At 48.5% G+C, this 17,967-nt stretch overlaps 1 protein-coding gene across 1 annotated transcript in view; it reads right to left on the bottom strand.

Moving 5' to 3' along the window:
* Positions 1–376: 376 nt before the first annotated feature.
* The window catches only part of DNAAF1 (dynein axonemal assembly factor 1), a 33,207-nt gene continuing 15,616 nt past the window's right edge, over positions 377–17,967 (bottom strand). The window contains 8 exon segments of the mRNA XM_077986997.1: positions 377–500; positions 502–562; positions 1,923–2,289; positions 3,802–3,855; positions 5,830–5,945; positions 8,150–8,393; positions 8,472–8,728; positions 12,315–12,481. Coding sequence (XP_077843123.1) covers positions 455–500; positions 502–562; positions 1,923–2,289; positions 3,802–3,855; positions 5,830–5,945; positions 8,150–8,393; positions 8,472–8,728; positions 12,315–12,481 — 1,312 coding nt within the window. The 3' untranslated portion in view covers positions 377–454.

Below are 17,967 nucleotides of genomic sequence, written 5' to 3'. Positions count from 1 at the left end.
TGATGTTCCTTCTCCCTCGGGACGTGGGTCTGGCACCTGTGGGCTCTTGATAGTGCCCTCTGAGGAGAGGGTCATGGTCATATCACTTTGGGAGAATTCTCCGTTGTGCCTCACGGACTCCCCCCTTTCTTTCCTCTCTCCCCTTCTCATTTTGATGTCTGAAGCATTAAGTCCCTTATCCTCTGAGTTTCTCTAGCTGCAGTGGAAGATTCTGCTTTCCTGTGGGGAAAAGGCCCACTGGAGATTTTGCAGGGACCTGGGTCTGTCTGGTTTCTCATGACACAGTAAGAGAAAAGTCTTTTTTCAGGGTGGCTGGTGAAAGGAATTGCATGTGACTCACACAAATAGGAGATAGCCCAATCATACATCGACTCGCGTGGGTGTTAAAATGTTTATCATGCCTAAAGGAGACATTTATAATTAAACCATTTATGCTACATATAACTGGGGGGAACTATGATCCTTTCGGTGCTGGGAATGCAGTGAGGTCCCACGTGGGCCGAGCTGGGCTGGGCAACTCCGACACACGTCTCTGAGGGTGTGGTGGCGCTCTCAGTCGGCACTGTGGAAGGAAGGGTGACCTGTGCTTTCTCCCTGTCACTGTGACTCCAAGGACAGGGGGGCAGCCTTGGGGTTCAGTCCAGGCCAAATTCAGTGTCCTTGACTGGGCGTGGTGGCTCATACCTGTAATCCCAGCACTTTGGGAGGCCGAGGCAGGCAGATCACCTGAGGTTAGGAGTTCAAGACCAGCCTGGTCAACATGGTGAAACCCCGTCTCTACTAAAAATACAAAAGTTAGTCAGCGTTGTGACGCTGTAATCCTAGCTGCTTCAGAGGCTAAGGCAGGAGAATTGCTTGAACCTAGGAGGCAGTGGTTGCAGTGAGCCGAGAGCACATCACTACACTCCAGCCTAGGCCACAGTGCGAGACTGTCTCAAACAAAACAAAACAAAAATTATTCCGTGTCCTCCAGGCCTGCCCCCACCCGAGGCTCCACGGGCTCCAGCTCAGACTGCACTTCTCTTTTCTGTGCTGGTTCTTAGAGTGAAAGAGAAGGCCACTCAGTGTTCCCGGGAAATGCACTGAAGCCCTCCCTGCTTCTTGCCTGCAAGTCTGGAGTCAGCCAGGCAGCTGTCTTCAGAAAAAAGCCCGGCCACTGATGCGTGTTGGGTGAGAGTAGAATGGTCCAGGCACCACACAACCCTTGATTTGGGGGTGCACCTGAAGGCAGGTGCTGAATGAAAAACAGCCCAGCTTGCTTGTCCTCAGCACTAACCAGCTGTTCCCCCAAACCACATCTGCCAGGCGCATGTGCCAGCCTGCAGCATGAGGGGAGGCCTCAGTACATTCAGCATGTTTTTCTGGGTCTTCTGCAGCCAGGCCTCTGGCCGCCTTCCCTGCCTGGTGCCCCTTTGCCTTCCCCACCTTGAAGGCCAGTAGGACTGGCCTGTGATTCACCCAGGCCTGGGTCACTGTGGAGCAGCCACGCCCTCTGCGGCTGTCACCTCGCTTGCCCCACACTCCCCAGCAGTGGTGTCGGTGGTCCCCTCCAAAAGCCTTGGTCTAGAAAGGCTGAGGCCAGGGATGGTGAAGAGGGGGTGGAAATGCAGGGTCATTAGGCCCCCGCCCCAGGAGATCTGCATGACCACAGGTGCCTTGTGACCCTCACACACAGTCAGACTTGGCTGCCCAAGAACAGGCTGGCTCGGCAGCTTTCTGGCCCAGGCTGGCTACCAGCAAGTGGCAGCTTCAGAGCCGTGAACTCAGGAATGGGACCTTCAGAGGATCTGTGTGGTCTGTCCTAGGTGACCCCTCCAGGAACATGAAAGCTTGGGGTAAGGCTGAGTGACTGCCCTGCCCCACCCATCCCAGGCCGGGGAGCCAACACCATCTCCACTGTGCTCTTGGCCCCATGCTCTTACCTGAAGAAGAGGCTGCAAGGAAGTCGCTGTCCCCGTCTCCACTGGAAGTGAGTGGTGCGGCGTCTCTTTGGCAGGTGGGGGACATCGGTGGCTGGCCAGAGGGGTCCTCATCGCTGAGCTCCTGGATCAGGGGTCGTGGGGACTCGGTGTCTTGTTTTGGGATTTCCAAGTCCCTCTTAGCTTCTTTTATAAAGATGCCTGTGAAGGGCGCCCGAGCCGCCTTTGAGGTGTCTTTAGAGACTGCAAATATATTTGACAGAGTGTCTGCGGGCAGGTTTTCCAGCACAGGGAGTGACGTGTAGTCCAGTTCAGGGTCACTGTCATCACTCGAGTTCGAGATGACCTCAATCTTCGGAAAGCACATATTCTATTCACAGAAGAAAAGATGTGTTTGAAAGTTTCTGTTTTCACAGCAGAGTCACTCTACAATGCACCACGCCAGTTCTGCGTTTTCACCCAATGTCACAAACTGTTCTGTTGCCACATCCAAGAAAGGCCCAAGGGAACACAGGACTCTGAAAGTTAGGCCTGGGGGTGGGGTGGCCACTCCCTGGGCACAGCTCATGTCCATGCCCTTCTCTCCGGCCTCTGCTCCCCCAGCCACTGGCTATTCCACACCCTCCTGCTACCCGGGAGGGCACACCCCTGAACCCAGCTTCCCTCAGACTCTCTAGAATTAGCTCCTTGGACAGCAGCCCCCCCACAATAACTGTGTCTGTTTTCTTTGCCACCGAGCTCGCGCACAGAGATGTTGGCTGATGCCGCCTTCTCCCTCAGGGCACGGGTCTGGCACATATGGGCTCCTGGTAATCCCAGTCATGGCCTCTGGGCAGAGGGTCACGCCACTCTGAGAGAATTCCCCATCGTGCCTCACAGACTCACCCCTTTCTTTCCTCTCTCCTGTTTTCATTTCTTTCCCTCTACATGTAGCTATATTCAGACACACCTTCATAGGATGGACACAGAAATACATCTTAACCACAGAAAGTGCTTTCAGGTAACTCTGCACCGTGCTCAGCTGTTACAAACCAGCAATAGATTCTCAAGGGGTTAATCATAAAATCTTAAAGAATTGAACAAGAACAAATGGCATTTCCTTCAGCAAGGTGAAAATATGGGGGATGTGGGTTGGGTGCAGTGGCTCACACCTGTAACCCCAGCACTTTGGGAGGCTGAGGCAGATGGATCACTTGAGGTCAGGAGTTCGAGACCAGCCTGGCCAACATGGTGAAATCCCATCTCTACTAAAACTACAAAACTTAGCTGGGCGTGGTGGCACATGCCTGTCATCCCAGCTACATGGGAGGCTGAGGCAGGAGAATCGCTTGAACCCAGGAGGTGGAGGTTGCAGTGAGCCAGGAACAGGCTATTGCACTCCAGCCTGGGCGACAGAGCCAGACTCTGCCTGAAAAAAAAAAATAAAAAAAAGCCAGGCGCGGTGGCTCAAGCCTGTAATCCCAGCACTTTGGGAGGCCGAGACGGGCGGATCACGAGGTCAGGAGATGGAGACCATCCTGGCTAACACGGTGAAACCCCGTCTCTACTGAAAAAAAAATACAAAAAACTAGCCGGGCATGGTGGCGGATGCCTGTAGTCCCAGCTACTCTGGAGGCTGAGGCAGGAGAATGGCGTGAACCCGGGAGGCGGAGCTTGCAGTGAGCTGAGATCCGGCCACTGCACTCCAGCCTGGGTGACAGAGCAAGACTCCGTCTCAAAAAAAAAAAAAAAAGAAAAGAAAAGAAAAAGAAAAAAAGAGAATATGGGGGATTCAATGCTTTATGCACAGGGAACATTTTACTTTCAAGTTTTGGAGACTGTAAACGACAAGAATGAAGGTGGAATTAAGCTGACTGTGGGAAAATGGACTAATGACCTTAACCTGGTCTTCCAGAGATTTGCCTGTTTCATCGTCATCTTCCAAGTCAGGTAGGTCCTGAAAGAGCAAGTGAGCCGCACATCAGCAGGGAAGCACATGCGCTGTCAACGTTCTGATAGGCACGATAAAGGCAAACACACAGTCAACCCAGCCTTAGTTAAAGTTACTCAAATCACTCGGGTGACTCCTCTGCCTGTTCCCCACCCAAAGAAACTCTAGGCACACACAAAGCAAGCGTTGCCACTTCAGGTGTCTGGATGTAATAAAAGGGAACTTGCAAGGTGTGACATATTTAAAGAATTTCCACATCTTTTTTCTGTTTCTTTATTAAGAGATACAGTCCGTTCATCTTAGGGGAAATAATGGGACCCAAACCAAATGCACCTCTGTACAAACTAGTCCAAAAACTCCATGTGGTATAAAAGTAATATATTTTGTATCTCCCCAAAACTGGTAGGACTTTTTTGTATTGTGGGTATTTGGTGTCTTTGTCCATAAAAACCAATGCGTGGTTGTATGCATGAACTGGAGCCACGCTGCCTGGGTTGTTACTCCCCCACCACCATTTTCTAGCTGTGTGGCTTTGGGCAAGTTGCCTAACCTCTCTGTTTCTCATTTTCCTCATCTGGGAAATTGGGATGATAATAGTATGTACCACTTAGAGTTGTAGGAAGGGTTACATCAATCAATACAAGTCGTACTTAGAATGGTGTCACGCATATAATAAGAAACCAACTAATATTAGCTATTAGTGTTGTAGTTATCTATATGGTCAGTTCTCAAATGTGAGAGATAAATTGCCCAATTATGTTTCTTTCTTTCTTTTTCTTTTCTTTTTTTTTTTTTTTTTTTTTTTTTGAGATAGAGTCTCACTCTGTTGCCCAGGCTGGAGTGCAGTGGTGAGATCTTGGATCACTGCAACCTCCGCCTCCTGGGTTCAAGCAGTTCTCCTGCCTCAGCCTCCAAAGTAGCTGGGATTACAGGCACCTGCCACCATGCCCAGCTAATTTTTTTTCTTTTTTCTTTTTTCTTTTTTTTTTTTTTTGTATTTTTAGTAGAGATGGGGTTTCACCATGTTGGCCAGGCTGACTCCTGACTTCATGTGATCCACCCACCTCGGCCTCCCAAAGTGCTGGGATTACAGGTGTGAGCCACCACACCTGGCCTTTGTTTCTTTTTTTACATAGCTCCAGAAAACTAGAAACCCACTATGAATTCTGACTGTGATCACTTTAACTCTTACTGGGCCATGTGAAGTCCTGAAGTTTGGACATTAGAAACACCAGTTTAGGAGAAGTTTAACAAGGAAGTGGGGAGGGGGCCACCTCTCCAAGGTATGAGGTCAGAGGTGCCCAGAAATGCCTCTCCTATTCCTGCCCCATCAAAGGACAGTTCTTGAGGGGTTGTGACACAATGTGTGAATTCCCATGGTACCGTTCTTGTGGGCCTAAGCATTTGGGACTGTCATCAAAATGGGAAGAGCTTCAGGGAAGAGTGACAGGCAAGGCTGCGATCAAACATTCACTCAAGGGAATGGGACACTGAACCGTCACACTTCCATGAGTCAGAAGGCCATTGAGAGCCTGAGCTACCTGCCGGGTGGTGTCCAAGGAGGAGGAAAAAGATACAATGTATAATGATACAATGTAACTCTGATGATACAATGTAACTCTCACCACCAATTTGGATAAGGCAACTAGTCAGAACTGCTTAGCAAGGTAGCTTCTTTAGCAAAAACAAATCGATTGTGGTAGACATGGCTCAAGGGTAGTGATTTGGGCCCAGGCTCCCCAAACTTGAGCATGCACGTGCACGAATCACCTAGGGCAGTGCATTAAAGTTGGATTCTGATCAGTGGGCCTGGGGTGAGGCCTGGGAGTCTGCATTTCTAACCAGCGCCCCAGCAATGCCAGGCCTGCCGGCCCAAGGACCACACTTGGGGTATCGAGGATCTCCAGAGTTTGCATCTGATCACCTATTTTACTAACAGTAAAACTGATACTTATCTCCAAGATTAAATACTTCACGTACATCGATGCAGAATGTCTCCTTTGTCTCCAGTCTAACGGTTTCTAAATCTTCCATTCTCATCCCATCAGGTCCTGTAACGAATCCACCCTCAGCGGCCACAGCCTGGGGAGTCCACTCTAAAGAGCAACAACAAGTCTTGGAGTTAGTTTAACACACAGCAGGCAGATGGACAAGCCCACGGTGAAGAAGGGCTCCCAGGGTCTGGGCGCGGTGGCTCATGCCTGTAATCCCAGCACTTTGGGAGGCCAAGGTGGGTGGATCCCAAGGTCAGAAGTTCAAGTCCAGTCTGGCCAACATAGCAAAAACCCTGTCTCTATTAAAAATGCAAAAATTAGCCGAGTGTGGTGGCGGGCGCCTGTAGTCCCAGCTACTCGGGAGGCTGAGGCAGGAGAATCACTTGAACCCAGGAGGTGGAAGTTGCAATGAGCCAATATCATACCATTGCACTCCAGCCTGGGTGACAGAGTGAGACTCCTCTGGAAAAAAAAAAAAAGACAAAAACCCTCTTCAGGGCCCAAAGGCCAGCCTCCATGACAGAGGCCGCAGCTCATGGCAGGCTTCCGTCTGCTGGGAAAAGAATGGAACAGCTACCCCTTTCTATAACCTGGAGGCGAATCCCATGAGATGAAGAGCACCATCCAGGAGTCAAAGCAGCAGCCACAGGAATCTTGGAAACGGCAGCCGCTGTGGGGCGACAAGTGATGCCAGCAGGGGCGACTCGCTCAGAGACGGAGGGGCAGGGTTCACAGCCCACCGCCGGCCTGTCCCTCAGCCAGGCACACGCCCCTCCTGCTGCACAAGGGTCAGGGCTTGTGCAATTTCATAACTGCAAGATCGCCTGAGGAATGTGGAATCGTGATGGGCCCCGTCCTCGTCCAGGCCCCTACTTTTCCTTTTTATTTACTTATTTTTATTTTTTTGAGACAGGGTCTCACTCTGTCACCCTGGCTGGAGTACAGTGGTGTGATCTCAGCTCACTGCAGCCTCAACCTCCTGTCCCCTACCCCTCCCACCTCAGCCTACAAGTGGTCATCGTCATGCCCGGCTAATTTATTGTGTTTTTTTGTAGATGCTCAGGGGTTGCAGGGAGGGGGATTTCTCACTATGTTGGCCAGGCTGGTCTTGAACTCCTGGCCTCAAGCAATCTGCCCGCCTCGGCCTCCCACAGTGCTGGGATTACATGAGTGAGCCACCTCGCAGGGCCTGCCCCTACTCTTCCCCCAGGCTGTATCCTTGGGTCCTGTACTCTGATCTCGCCATTGCTCTCTGGGCTTCATTTATGTCAGAGATGAATGGCCTACTTTTCACCATTAAAAAGTTACCATTCGGCCATGTCAAATACATAGTGAATTTTGATGACTTAATTTTTAAAAAATAAGTAAAATATCTCATTGATAATTTTTATATTCCATGTTAACATGATTGTATTTTTTATATATTGGGTTAAATCAAATATATCATTAATACTTTTACTGTTTCTTTTTAATTTTTAAATTATTTATTTATTTATTTTTTGAGAGAGGGTCTCACTCTGTCACCCAGGATGGAGTGCAGTGGTGTAATCTTGGCTCACTGCAGCCTCAACCTCCGGGGCTCAAGCAATCCTCTTGCCTCAGCCTTTCAAGCAGCTGGGACTACAGGGGCACACCACCATGCCCAGCTAATTTTTGTAGTTTTGGTAGGGATGAGGTCTCACTATGTTTCTAAGGCTGGTCTGAAACTCCTGGCCTCAATCAACCCTCCTGCCTTGGCCTCCCAAAGTTCCTTTTACTTTTTAAAATAGGGCTACTAGAGAATCTAGTAGTGGCTCCTGTTCCATTTCTTTTTTTCTTTTTCTTTTTCTTTTTCTTTTTTTTGAGACAGAGTCTCACTTTGTTGCCCAGGCTGGAGTGCAGTGGTGCGGTCTCAGCTCACTGCAAGCTCCACCTCCCGGGTTCGTGCCATTCTCCTGCCTCAGCCTCCTGAGTAGCTGGGACTACAGGCACCCGCCACCACGCCCAGCTAGCTTTTTTGTGTTTTTAGTAGAGACGGGGTTTCACCGTGTTACAGGATGGTCTCGATCCCCTGACCTCATGATCCACCCACCTCGGCCTCCCAAAGTGCTGGGATTACAGGTGTGAGCCACCGCGCCCAGCCTCCTATTCCATTTCTGTTGAGCAACACTGTTCTAGATAACAAGACAACTTGCGTACATTATCTTCTAGAAACAGCAATACATAAGAAGTGAAACTCAGGCCTCAGGTCCCACAGAGGCCTGCGTCAAAGGCTGGGGCTCCCTGAGGGGCGTGTATGTCTGTGTGTGTTTCTCTGCTCACGTTACCTTCCCCGGCAGCTCCGAGGGGCGGCGGTGGTGGGGCCTCAACTGGGAGGGTCCCCTCTGGCTCTTGATCTCGGTCCTCTCCTTTAACCTCCACAGGCGGCGACAGTAGTGGGACCTCAACTGGGAGGGTCCCCTCTGGCTCTTGATCTCGGTCCTCTCCTTTAACCTCCACAGGCGGCGACAGTAGTGGGGCCTCAACTGGGAGGGTCCCCTCTGGCTCTTGATCTCGGTCCTCTCCTTTAACCTCCACAGGCGGCGACAGTAGTGGGACCTCAACTGGGAGGGTCCCCTCTGGCTCTTGATCTCGGTCCTCTCCTTTAACCTCCACAGGCGGCGACAGTAGTGGGGCCTCAACTGGGAGGGTTCCCTCTGGCTCTCGATCTCCATCCTCTCTTTTAACCTCCACAGGCAGCTCCTCTCCTCCACTTGGCTTTTCTGGGCAGAGCTCATCCTTGGCCTCAAAGCTTTCCTTAACAAATAGCTCCATCTTCTGCCTTGTTTCTCTGTCCCCGGGAGGCTCCTCCTTGCCTTCCTCACTGGCAGGCACGTTCTCGCCATCGTCTGAAGATGTCGTCTCCCCTACTGGCGGAAAATGCAAAGGTGAATGTGGGAGTGTCCCAGGAGGGCAAGGGTGTTCATGCATACTTCAAGGGCTCACAGCAAACTTCTGAGACCAGGAAAGAGGTCAGGAACACAGTTTAAAAACGTGTCCTCGAGGGGCTGGGTGCAGTGACTCGCGCCTGTAATCCCAGCACTTTGGGAGGCCGAGGAGGGTGGATCACTTGAGGCCAGGAGTTCAAAACCAGGCTGGCCAACATGACGAAACCCCCTCTCCACTAAAAATACAAAAAATTAACCAGACGTGGTGGCACGCGCCTATAATCCCAGCTACTCAAGAGGCTGGGGCAGGAGAATTGCTTGAACCTGGGAGGTGGAGGCTGCAGTGAGCCAAGATCGTGTCACTGCACTTCAGCCTGGAAGACAGAGCAAGACTCGGTGTCCAAAAAAATAATAATAAATAAGGAACAAAGTTTAAAAAGTTTCTTCAAGGGGCTGGGCATGGTAGCTCATGCTTGTAATCCCAGCACTTTGGGAGGCCCAGGCAGTCAGATCATTTGACATCAGGAGTTCAAGACCAGCCTGGCAAACATGGTGAAACTTCGTCTCTACTAAAATAATAACAATAATAATAATAATAACTGGGTGGGGTGGCACATGCCTATAATCCCAGCTACTAGAGAGACCAAGGCAGGAGAAGCGCTTGAACCCAGGAGACAGAGGTTGCAGTGAGTCACTGCATTCCAGTCTAGGTGACACAGTGAGACTCTGTCTCAAAAAAAAAAAAAAAAAAAGAAGTATCCTTGAGGGATGTTCATTAGTGTTGTTTACAGTGGATAATGACGGGAGCCAAATGCCCGTGAAGGCGCTGCCGAGCACAGCCCTTTAATGGAACAAGTCACAGCCATCAAGAAAACAGAACACAAGAAGTTCTTAGGAGATGCATGCTGAAGCACTGGGGATTTAAAGGCTATGACGTTTGCCTTTATCTTCAAATGGTTCAGGGGAAAAGCAAAGTGTGTGTGTGTGTGTGTGTGTGTGTGTGTGTGTGTGGCAAATATGTGTAGCAAATTATGAAAAACCACAGAATCTATTAATAAATGCAGACATACAACTATGTTTTACTATTCTTTCAGCTTTTCTGAAAATTTTTAACATTTCAAAACAAAAAGTTGGGAAAAGACAAAATATATGTAGTAAGAAAATATCTATTGTATGGAAAATAGTTATAGTATGCTAATTCAAAAGACTAGACAGGAAGCAACATAATTATGCCATTTTTACATAAAAATGTGTATGTGGCCAGGTGCAGTGGCTCACGTCTATAATCCCAGCACTTTGGGAGGCTGAGGCGGGAGGATTGCTTGAGGCCAGGAGTTTGAGACCAGTTTGGCCAACACAGCAAGGCCCTGTCTCTACAAAAAAAAAGGAATACAAAAATATTAGCCAAAGATGTTCACACCTTAATCTTAGACTATGAATATGTTACCTTACACGGACAAAGGGACTGTGCAGATGTGATTAGGATCTAGAACCCTGAGATCAGGAAATTGTCCTGGGTTATCCAGGCAGACTCAAAAGAATCACAAGGGCCCTCAGAATAGAGAGGCAGGCGTGTCAGAGCCAGAACGAGGCTGGAAGATGCCACACTGCTGGCCTGGAAGTTGGAGGAAGGGGCCACGAGCCAGGGAACGCAGGCGGCCTCTAGGAGGTGGGAAAGGTAAGGAAGCGGGTTCTCCCCTGGGGCCCCCAGAAGGAGCACAACCCTGAGACACCTCAATTTTAGCTTAGTGAAACCCATTTTGGGCTTCTGACCCACAGAACTGCAATAAGGTAACAAATTTGTGTTTTTTAAGCCACTAATTTTGTGGTAATTTGTTGTGGCTGCTATGAAATTACAAGATACATTTATCTCTGAAACAGAGCTCCTAAAACCCCGGTAGATAGGGGTGCTAGAAGGCTGTTTTGTTCTAATATTTTATCTTCGAGCCCAGGTCCTGGCACAGAGCTCCTAAGACCTTCGTCCAGGGTGACAGGGAGATCTTTTGTCTGAAGGGGCCCTTGGGGGCGGGGTGGCTTCCAGACCAGAGAGACCAAGTCGTGATGAGAGGCTTGGAGCTTTCAGCCCCACCCTTGTCCTTCAGAGAGGGCGGAGGGGCTGGAAATGGAGTTAATCATCCATCATGCCCACGTGTTGAAGCTTCCGGAAAACCCCCTGAACTGTGGGGTTCAGAGAGCTTCCGAGTTGCTGAACACTGGAGGTATCTGGAGTGGGGTGTGGCCAGAGAGGGCATGAAGCTCCGCCCCTTCACACAGGCCCTTCCCTAAGCTCCGCTTCATCCCACTGTTCATCTGCATCCCTTATCGTATCCTTTATTAATATAATAACCCAGAAAATATAAATGTTCTCTGGAGTTCTGTGAGCCATCAGAGCAAAGTATCAAACCCAAAGGGAGTGTCATGGGAACCCTAATTTTATGGCCATTCTGTTAGAAGTACAGGCGACACCCTGGGACTCGCAGTTGCATCAGAAGTGGAGAGTAAGCTCACAGGACCATTGTCCATCACCTGTGGGGTTAGTATCAGGATGGAAATGAATTGTAGGACACCCGGCTGGTGTCAGAGAACCGGTGGGCGTGGGGACACCCTGCACATTTGGTGAGCACAAGTCTGCCGGGTGTTGAGAGTGTGGTAGAAGAAAACAACCTATTTGAGTTTTCCTACTTTCAGCAGCCGCAGAAAACTAATAGGTCATTTATTTTGAAAATCTGTGTTTCAATCAGTAAAAGTGGTTGGAAACAGCTCATCACCGTTCCAGGTTCTCACTGGTGCTGGCAGGTGGGTGAGGCCAACTGCAGATGGATCTGCAGGTTGAGGAAATGGTTTAAAAAAAAATCCCTGGCCAGGTGCAGCAGCTCACGCCTATAATCCCAGCACTTTGGGAGGCCAAGGTGGGTGGAGCACTTGAGCCCAGGAGTTTGAGACCAGCCTGGGCAACATAGTGAGACCCCACCTCTATGGAAAAAAAAAATTTAATTAGCTAAGCATGGTGGTGCACACCTGTAGTCCCAGCCACTTAGGAAGCTGAGGTGAGAGGATCACTTGAGGTGGAGGTTGCAGTGAGCCAAGATTGTGCCACTGCACTCTAGCCTGGGCAACTGAGTGAGATCTTGTCCCCACCAAAAGAAAAAAAAAGAAAGAAAGAAAAAAGAAAATCCAAGGCTGGGCACAGTGGCTCATGCTTGTAATCCCAGCATTTTGGTAAGCCAAGGTTGGCAGATGACTTGAAGTCAAGAGTTCGAGACAAGCCTGGACAACATGGCGAAATCCCTTCTCTACTGAAAATACAAAAATTAGCCAGGCATGGTGGTACGTGCCTGTAATACCAGCTCTGGGGAGGCTGAGGCACAAGAATTGCTTGAACCCGGGAGACAGAAGTTGCAGTGAGTCAAGATTACGCTGCTGCACTCCAACCTGGGCGACAGAGCAAGACTCTGTCTTAAAAAAAAAAAAAAAAAATCCCCAAGATTAAAGAGTAAGTTTGACAGCTTAGACTCGCCTAATCTCAAAGGAACTCTGGGGCTATTGTCTTCGACCCAGCGCATACCTCTCTCTTGACTCTCTCTCTGTCTTTTCCTCTCCTCCGCCCGCCGCTTGATCATGGCCAAGGCTTCAATGCTGTCTGTGATCTTCTTCCGCTCCCTGCTCTCCCACTGCTGTCTCTCCTCCTTTTCAGCTGCGTACCCTCCCCTAGCCCAGGCCTCCGCACAAGCTCTGTTTAAAAAAACAAAGAAACATAAATAGGGGAGGTGAACTCCAAACATACACTCTCTGATCAACTTGCTCATTTTCTTCAAAATCAAAGCAAAGTGAGCATCAGACATGTGACTGCAAGGATGAAAGTTACACGTGTGAATTTTATTATTTAAGGTGGAACAGTCTGCAAGCCTTCTTAGATATGACACCAAAAGCACAAGTGACAAGAGAAAAAATAGTGAAATCGGATTCCATCAAAATTAAAAATGTTTGTCATGCAAAGAATACCATAAATAAAGTATTATTTAAAAAAAAAAAAAAAGCCAGCAGGACACAGTGGCTCACGCCTGTAATCCTAGCACTTTGGAGGCCAAAGTGGGATGATCACTTGAGCCCAGGAGTTTGAGATCAGCCTGGGCAACATAGCGAGACCCTGTGTCTACCGAAAAAAAGTAAAAAGACAACTCAAAGAATGTGAGAAGATATTTGCAAATCATATATTTGATAAGGGTCTTGTACCTGGAAAATATAAATAAGCCTCACAACTCATTAATAGAAAGATGACACAATTTCAAAATGACCAAAGTTTAGGCTGTGCATGGTAGCTCACACCTGTAATCCCAGCACTTTGGGAAGAGGAGGTGGGTGGATCACCTGAAGTCAGGAGTTCAAGACCAGCCTGGCCAACATGGAGAAACCCCGTCTCTACTAAAAATCCGAAAATTAGCTGGGCGTCGTGGCACGCACCTGTAGTCCCAGCTACTCGGGAGGCTGAAGGAGGAGAATCGCTTGAACCCACGAGGCAGAGGTTGCAGTGAGCTGAGATCACACCACTGCACTCCAGCCTGAGTGACAGAGTAAGATTCTACCCTCCCCCCCAAAAAAATAAGCAAAGTTTTAAAAAATGAGAAGACAGGCTACAGACTGGGAGAAAATATTTGCAAAAAAAAAAAAAAAAAAAAAGGCTTGGATCCAAAACATACAAATAACTTTTAAAATTCAAAGATAAGGAAACAACCCAATAAAAAACCGGGCAAACGATCAAGATACCTCACCAAAAAAGATACACAGATGGCAAATAAGCCTGTGAAAAGATGCTCCACATCACGTGTCCTGGGGAAATGCAAATTAGAACAATAAGATAACATGATGTGGCTATAAGATGGCTAAAATCCAAAACACCGGCAATGCTGTGCTAATGAGGATGTGGAGTGCTGGGAACTCTCACTTGTTCCTAGGGGGAATGCAAAATGGTACAGCCACTTTGGAAAATGGTGTGGCGGATTCTTACAGGACTAAAAATACTCTCACCATATGATCCAGCAATTGTGCTTCTAATTATTTGCCCAAATGAATTGAAGACTTATGTCCACACGCAAACCTGCACATGGATGTTTACAGCAGTTTTATTCTAATTGGCAGAAATTAGAAGCGACCAACATATCCTTTAGTAGGTGAATGGATAAACAAACTCTGGCACACCCAGATGGAGGAATATCACTCAGCAGTGAAAAGAGATGAGCTGTCAAGCCACACAAATTCATGGAAAAAGCCTAACTTCATTGCTAAGTGAAAGAAGCCAGTCCATAAAGGCTATATGCTGTATGATTCCAGCTATGTGACTTTCTAGATAAGGCAAAATCACGGAGACGGCAAAAAGATCAGTGTTGCCAGGAGTTGGGGCTGAGGAGGTGGGAGGGATGAATAAGCAGAGCACAGAGGGTTTTAGGGCAGTAAAACTATTCTGTGAGATACTGTGATGGGGGATACATGACATGATACCTTTGTCCAAATCCATACAATGTGCAACACCAAGCATGAGCCCTAAAGAAATGATGGACTTCAGTCAATAATAAGGTACCAGCATTGGTTGATCGCTTGTCACAAATGTCCCACGCGAATGTAACACGTTACAAATAGGAGAAACTGTGAGGGTGGGTGGTATATGGGAACTCTCTTTACTTTCTGCTCAATTTTTCTGTAAATCTAAAACTGCTCTGAAAATAAAGTCTAGGCCAGGTGCAGTGACTCATGCCTATAATCTCAGCACTTTAGGAGGCCAAGGTGGGCAGATGACTTGAGCCCAGGAGTTCCGGACCAGGCTGGGCAACATGGCGAGACCCCATCTCTACAAAAAGCACAAAAACTAGCCAGGCGTGGTGGTGCACACCTGCAGTCCCAGCTACTCAGGAGGCTGAGAGGTGAGAGGGTTACTTGAGCCCAGGAGGTGGAGGCTGCAGGGAATCATGATTGTAGCACTGCACTCCAGCCTGGGCAACAGAGCAAAACGCTGTCCCAAAAAAAAAAAAAAAAAAAAAAAAAAAAAAAGTCTGTTAGAAGTCTATTAATTTTTTAAAAATCAGCAAAGAAACTGAACAGGCATTTCTCCAAAGAAGACATAAAAACTGCCGATAAGTACATGAAAGATGCTCGACCTCATTATCTACCAGGGAAAAGCAAATGGAAACCACAGTGACACACCACTTCATACCATCCAGGGGACTAGAAATAAAAAGACAGGGCCGGGTGCGGTGGCTCACCCCTTTAATCCCAGCACTTTGGGAGGCCGAGGCAGGTGGATCACGAGGTCAAGAGATTGAGACCATCCTGACCAACATGGTGAAACCCTGTCTCTAATAAAAATAGAAAAATTAGCTGGGCATGGTGGCTGATGCCTCTAATCCCAGCTGCTAGGGAGGCTGAGGCAGGAGAATCGCTTGAACCTGGGAGGCGGAGGTTGCAGTGAGCTGAGATCTCACTGCTGCACTCCAGCCTGGGTGACAGGGTGAGACTCCATCTTAAAAAAACAAAAAGAGAGAAAAAGACAGGCAATCAGAAGTATTGGTGAGGATACGGGAAAACTGGAACCCTCCTACACTGCTGATGGGGATGTAAAATGGTGCGGCTGCTTTGGAAAACAATGTGGTGTCTCCTCAAAAATTAAACATAAAGTCCCTGTATGACCCAGAAATTCCACTCCTAGATACGTACCCAGAAGAAGACAACAGCCGTCCACACAAAAACTTCATTATTGACAATAGCCAAAAAGAGAAAAGAACCCTAATTTCCAAAAGCTGATGGACAAATACAATGTAGTGTATCAAAATGCAGTATCATGTGTCAATAAAAAGGAGTGAAGTACTGGATGGAGCACGCCACATCGCAGACGAACCCTGACAACACGACGTTGAGTGAAAGAAAAAAAAGGCCGCATGGTGGGTGACTCCATTTATATGAAATGTCCAGAACAGGCAAATCAACAGAGAGGAAAAGGAGAGAAGTAGCTGCCAGGGCCTTCAGGGAGCGAGAAATAGGGGGTGGGCTGCTAATGGGGATGGTGTTTTTTTGTTTTTTTGTTTGTTTTTTGGGACAGTCTCGCACTGTTACCCAGGTTGGAGTGCGGTGGCTCAATCTTGGCTCACTGCAACCTCCACCTCCCGGATTCAAGCGATTCTCTTGCCTCAGCCTCCCGAGTAGGTGGGACTACAGGCGCCTACCACCACGCCCAGTTAATTTTTGTACTTTTAGTAGAGATAGGGTTTCACCATGTTGGCCAGGCTGGTCTTGGTCTCTTGACCTCATGATTTGCCCACTCTGGCCTCCCAAAGTGCTGGGATTACAGGTGTGAGCCACCATGCCCAGCCAGTGTTTCCTTTTCTTTTTTTTTTTTTTTTTTTTTTTTTGAGATGGAGTCTCGCTCTGTTGCGCAGGCTGGAGTGCAGTGGTGTGATCTCGGCTCGCTGCAAGCTCCACCTCCCAGGTTCATGCCATTCTCCTGCCTCAGCCTCCTGACTAGGTGGGACTACAGGCACCCACCACCATGTCCGGCTAATTTTTTCTATTTTTTAGTAGAGACAGGGTTTCACCATGTTAGCCAGGATGGTCTCGATCTGCTGACCTCATGATCCGCCTGCCTCGGTCTCCCAAAGCGCTGGGATTATAGGCGTGAGCCACCATGCCTGGCCCAGTGTTTCCATTTTAGGGTGATGAGAATGTTCTAAAATTGATTGTGGTGATGGTTGCATAACTCTGTGAATATACTCAAAGCCATTGCATTGTACACTTTGTTTTTTATTTTTATTTTTATTTTATTTATTTTATTTTTTTTTTTGAGAGGGAGTCTCCTGACCTCAAGTGATCTACCCACCTCAGCCTCCCAAAGTGCTGGGATTACAGCCGTGAGCAACTGCGTCCAGCCACATTGTACACTTTAAATACATAAACTGTATGGTATGTGAATAATACCTCAACAAAGTTGTTATTTGAAAAATAAAGTCTGGTGGTTTAAAAACAGGAGGCTTACCTTCAGAGAGAAGCAGCAGATCCCTGCTGTAAAATCAAAGGTACAGGTGTTTGGAAATAGTCGGACAGGGTGTTGCAAAGTATACTATAGCAGAGAAAGACCACGAGTCACTGAGACAGAAAATGCTAAGGAAAATAAACCATGTTCCAGTCCATTTACCACTCCGTGAGAAAACCTCAGACCCTTTGATCTCAGAGCAGACAGCCAGCAAAGGCCTATCTGTTGCCTGCTATGTGCCAGGCACCGTTCTAGAGGCTGGGGACCCAGCAGTGAGTGTAAGAGCTCATCTCTGTTAGAGGAGCCCTTTTAGTTGGGGAAGACAGATCCTAAACAAAGAAATGAGCGTATGTTAGAGGCTGATGTGTCCTGAGAGGAAATTAAATCAGGCTGAAGAGACATCAAGTGGAGAAGGCACTATTTACATGCGTTATGGAGAGTGCGTTAATGACAGGTGAGCAGATGCCTGCTGCATCCTAGATGACAGCAAGTACCCAGTGTCAAACAATTAGTCAGTGGTTGGATTAAGATTCAACGCCAGGGGTATGGCGGCTCATGCCTGTGAGGCTTTGGGAGCCTCAGAGCTTTGGGAGGCCAAGGCAGGAGGATCACCTGAGGCCAGAAATTTGAGACCAGCCTTGGCAACATAGTGAGACCCCCATCTCTACAAAAAACTTAAAAATTAACTGGGTTTGGTGATGCACACTTGTAATCTCAGTTACTTGGGAGGCTTGTGTGAACCCAGGAGTTTGAGGCTGCAGTGATGGCGCCACTGCACTCCTGCCCAGGTGACAGAGTACAATCCTGTCTCTAAAAAAAGATTCAAGCCAGGTTAATCTGACTCCTGAGCTGGAGTCTTGGGCTATGCTGTAAAGGACGGTGGCTCCTATTGCTCACATCCACGTTACTTTCCTCAGCATGGCCCCCGGGGTGGGGGTAGCCTCTTCAGTGGCAGCTGCTCCCACTGGTTCACTCCTAGGAGCCCAGTACCTGCTCAGAGTCCTGCATGTTGCTCATAGGCACTCACAAGGACCCTGTGGCAACAATATTCTCATCCCCACTCTGCAGATGTGGAACGTGCGCCCAGGGAGGTTAGGGAGCTCCCCCAAGGTCATAATGTAGCACGTGGCTGCAGAGCTGGCTTGGGAGTCAGGCCCCTGCACACTGGCTGCTCTCCCCGTCCTCACCACCCCCAGACCTGGGG

Source organism: Macaca mulatta, chromosome 20 (genome assembly GCF_049350105.2).
Source record: "Macaca mulatta isolate MMU2019108-1 chromosome 20, T2T-MMU8v2.0, whole genome shotgun sequence".
Taxonomy (NCBI): Eukaryota; Metazoa; Chordata; class Mammalia; order Primates; family Cercopithecidae; genus Macaca; species Macaca mulatta.
The sequence above is the reverse complement of the archived record's forward strand: the minus strand, read 5'-3'. Positions and strand labels throughout refer to the sequence as shown.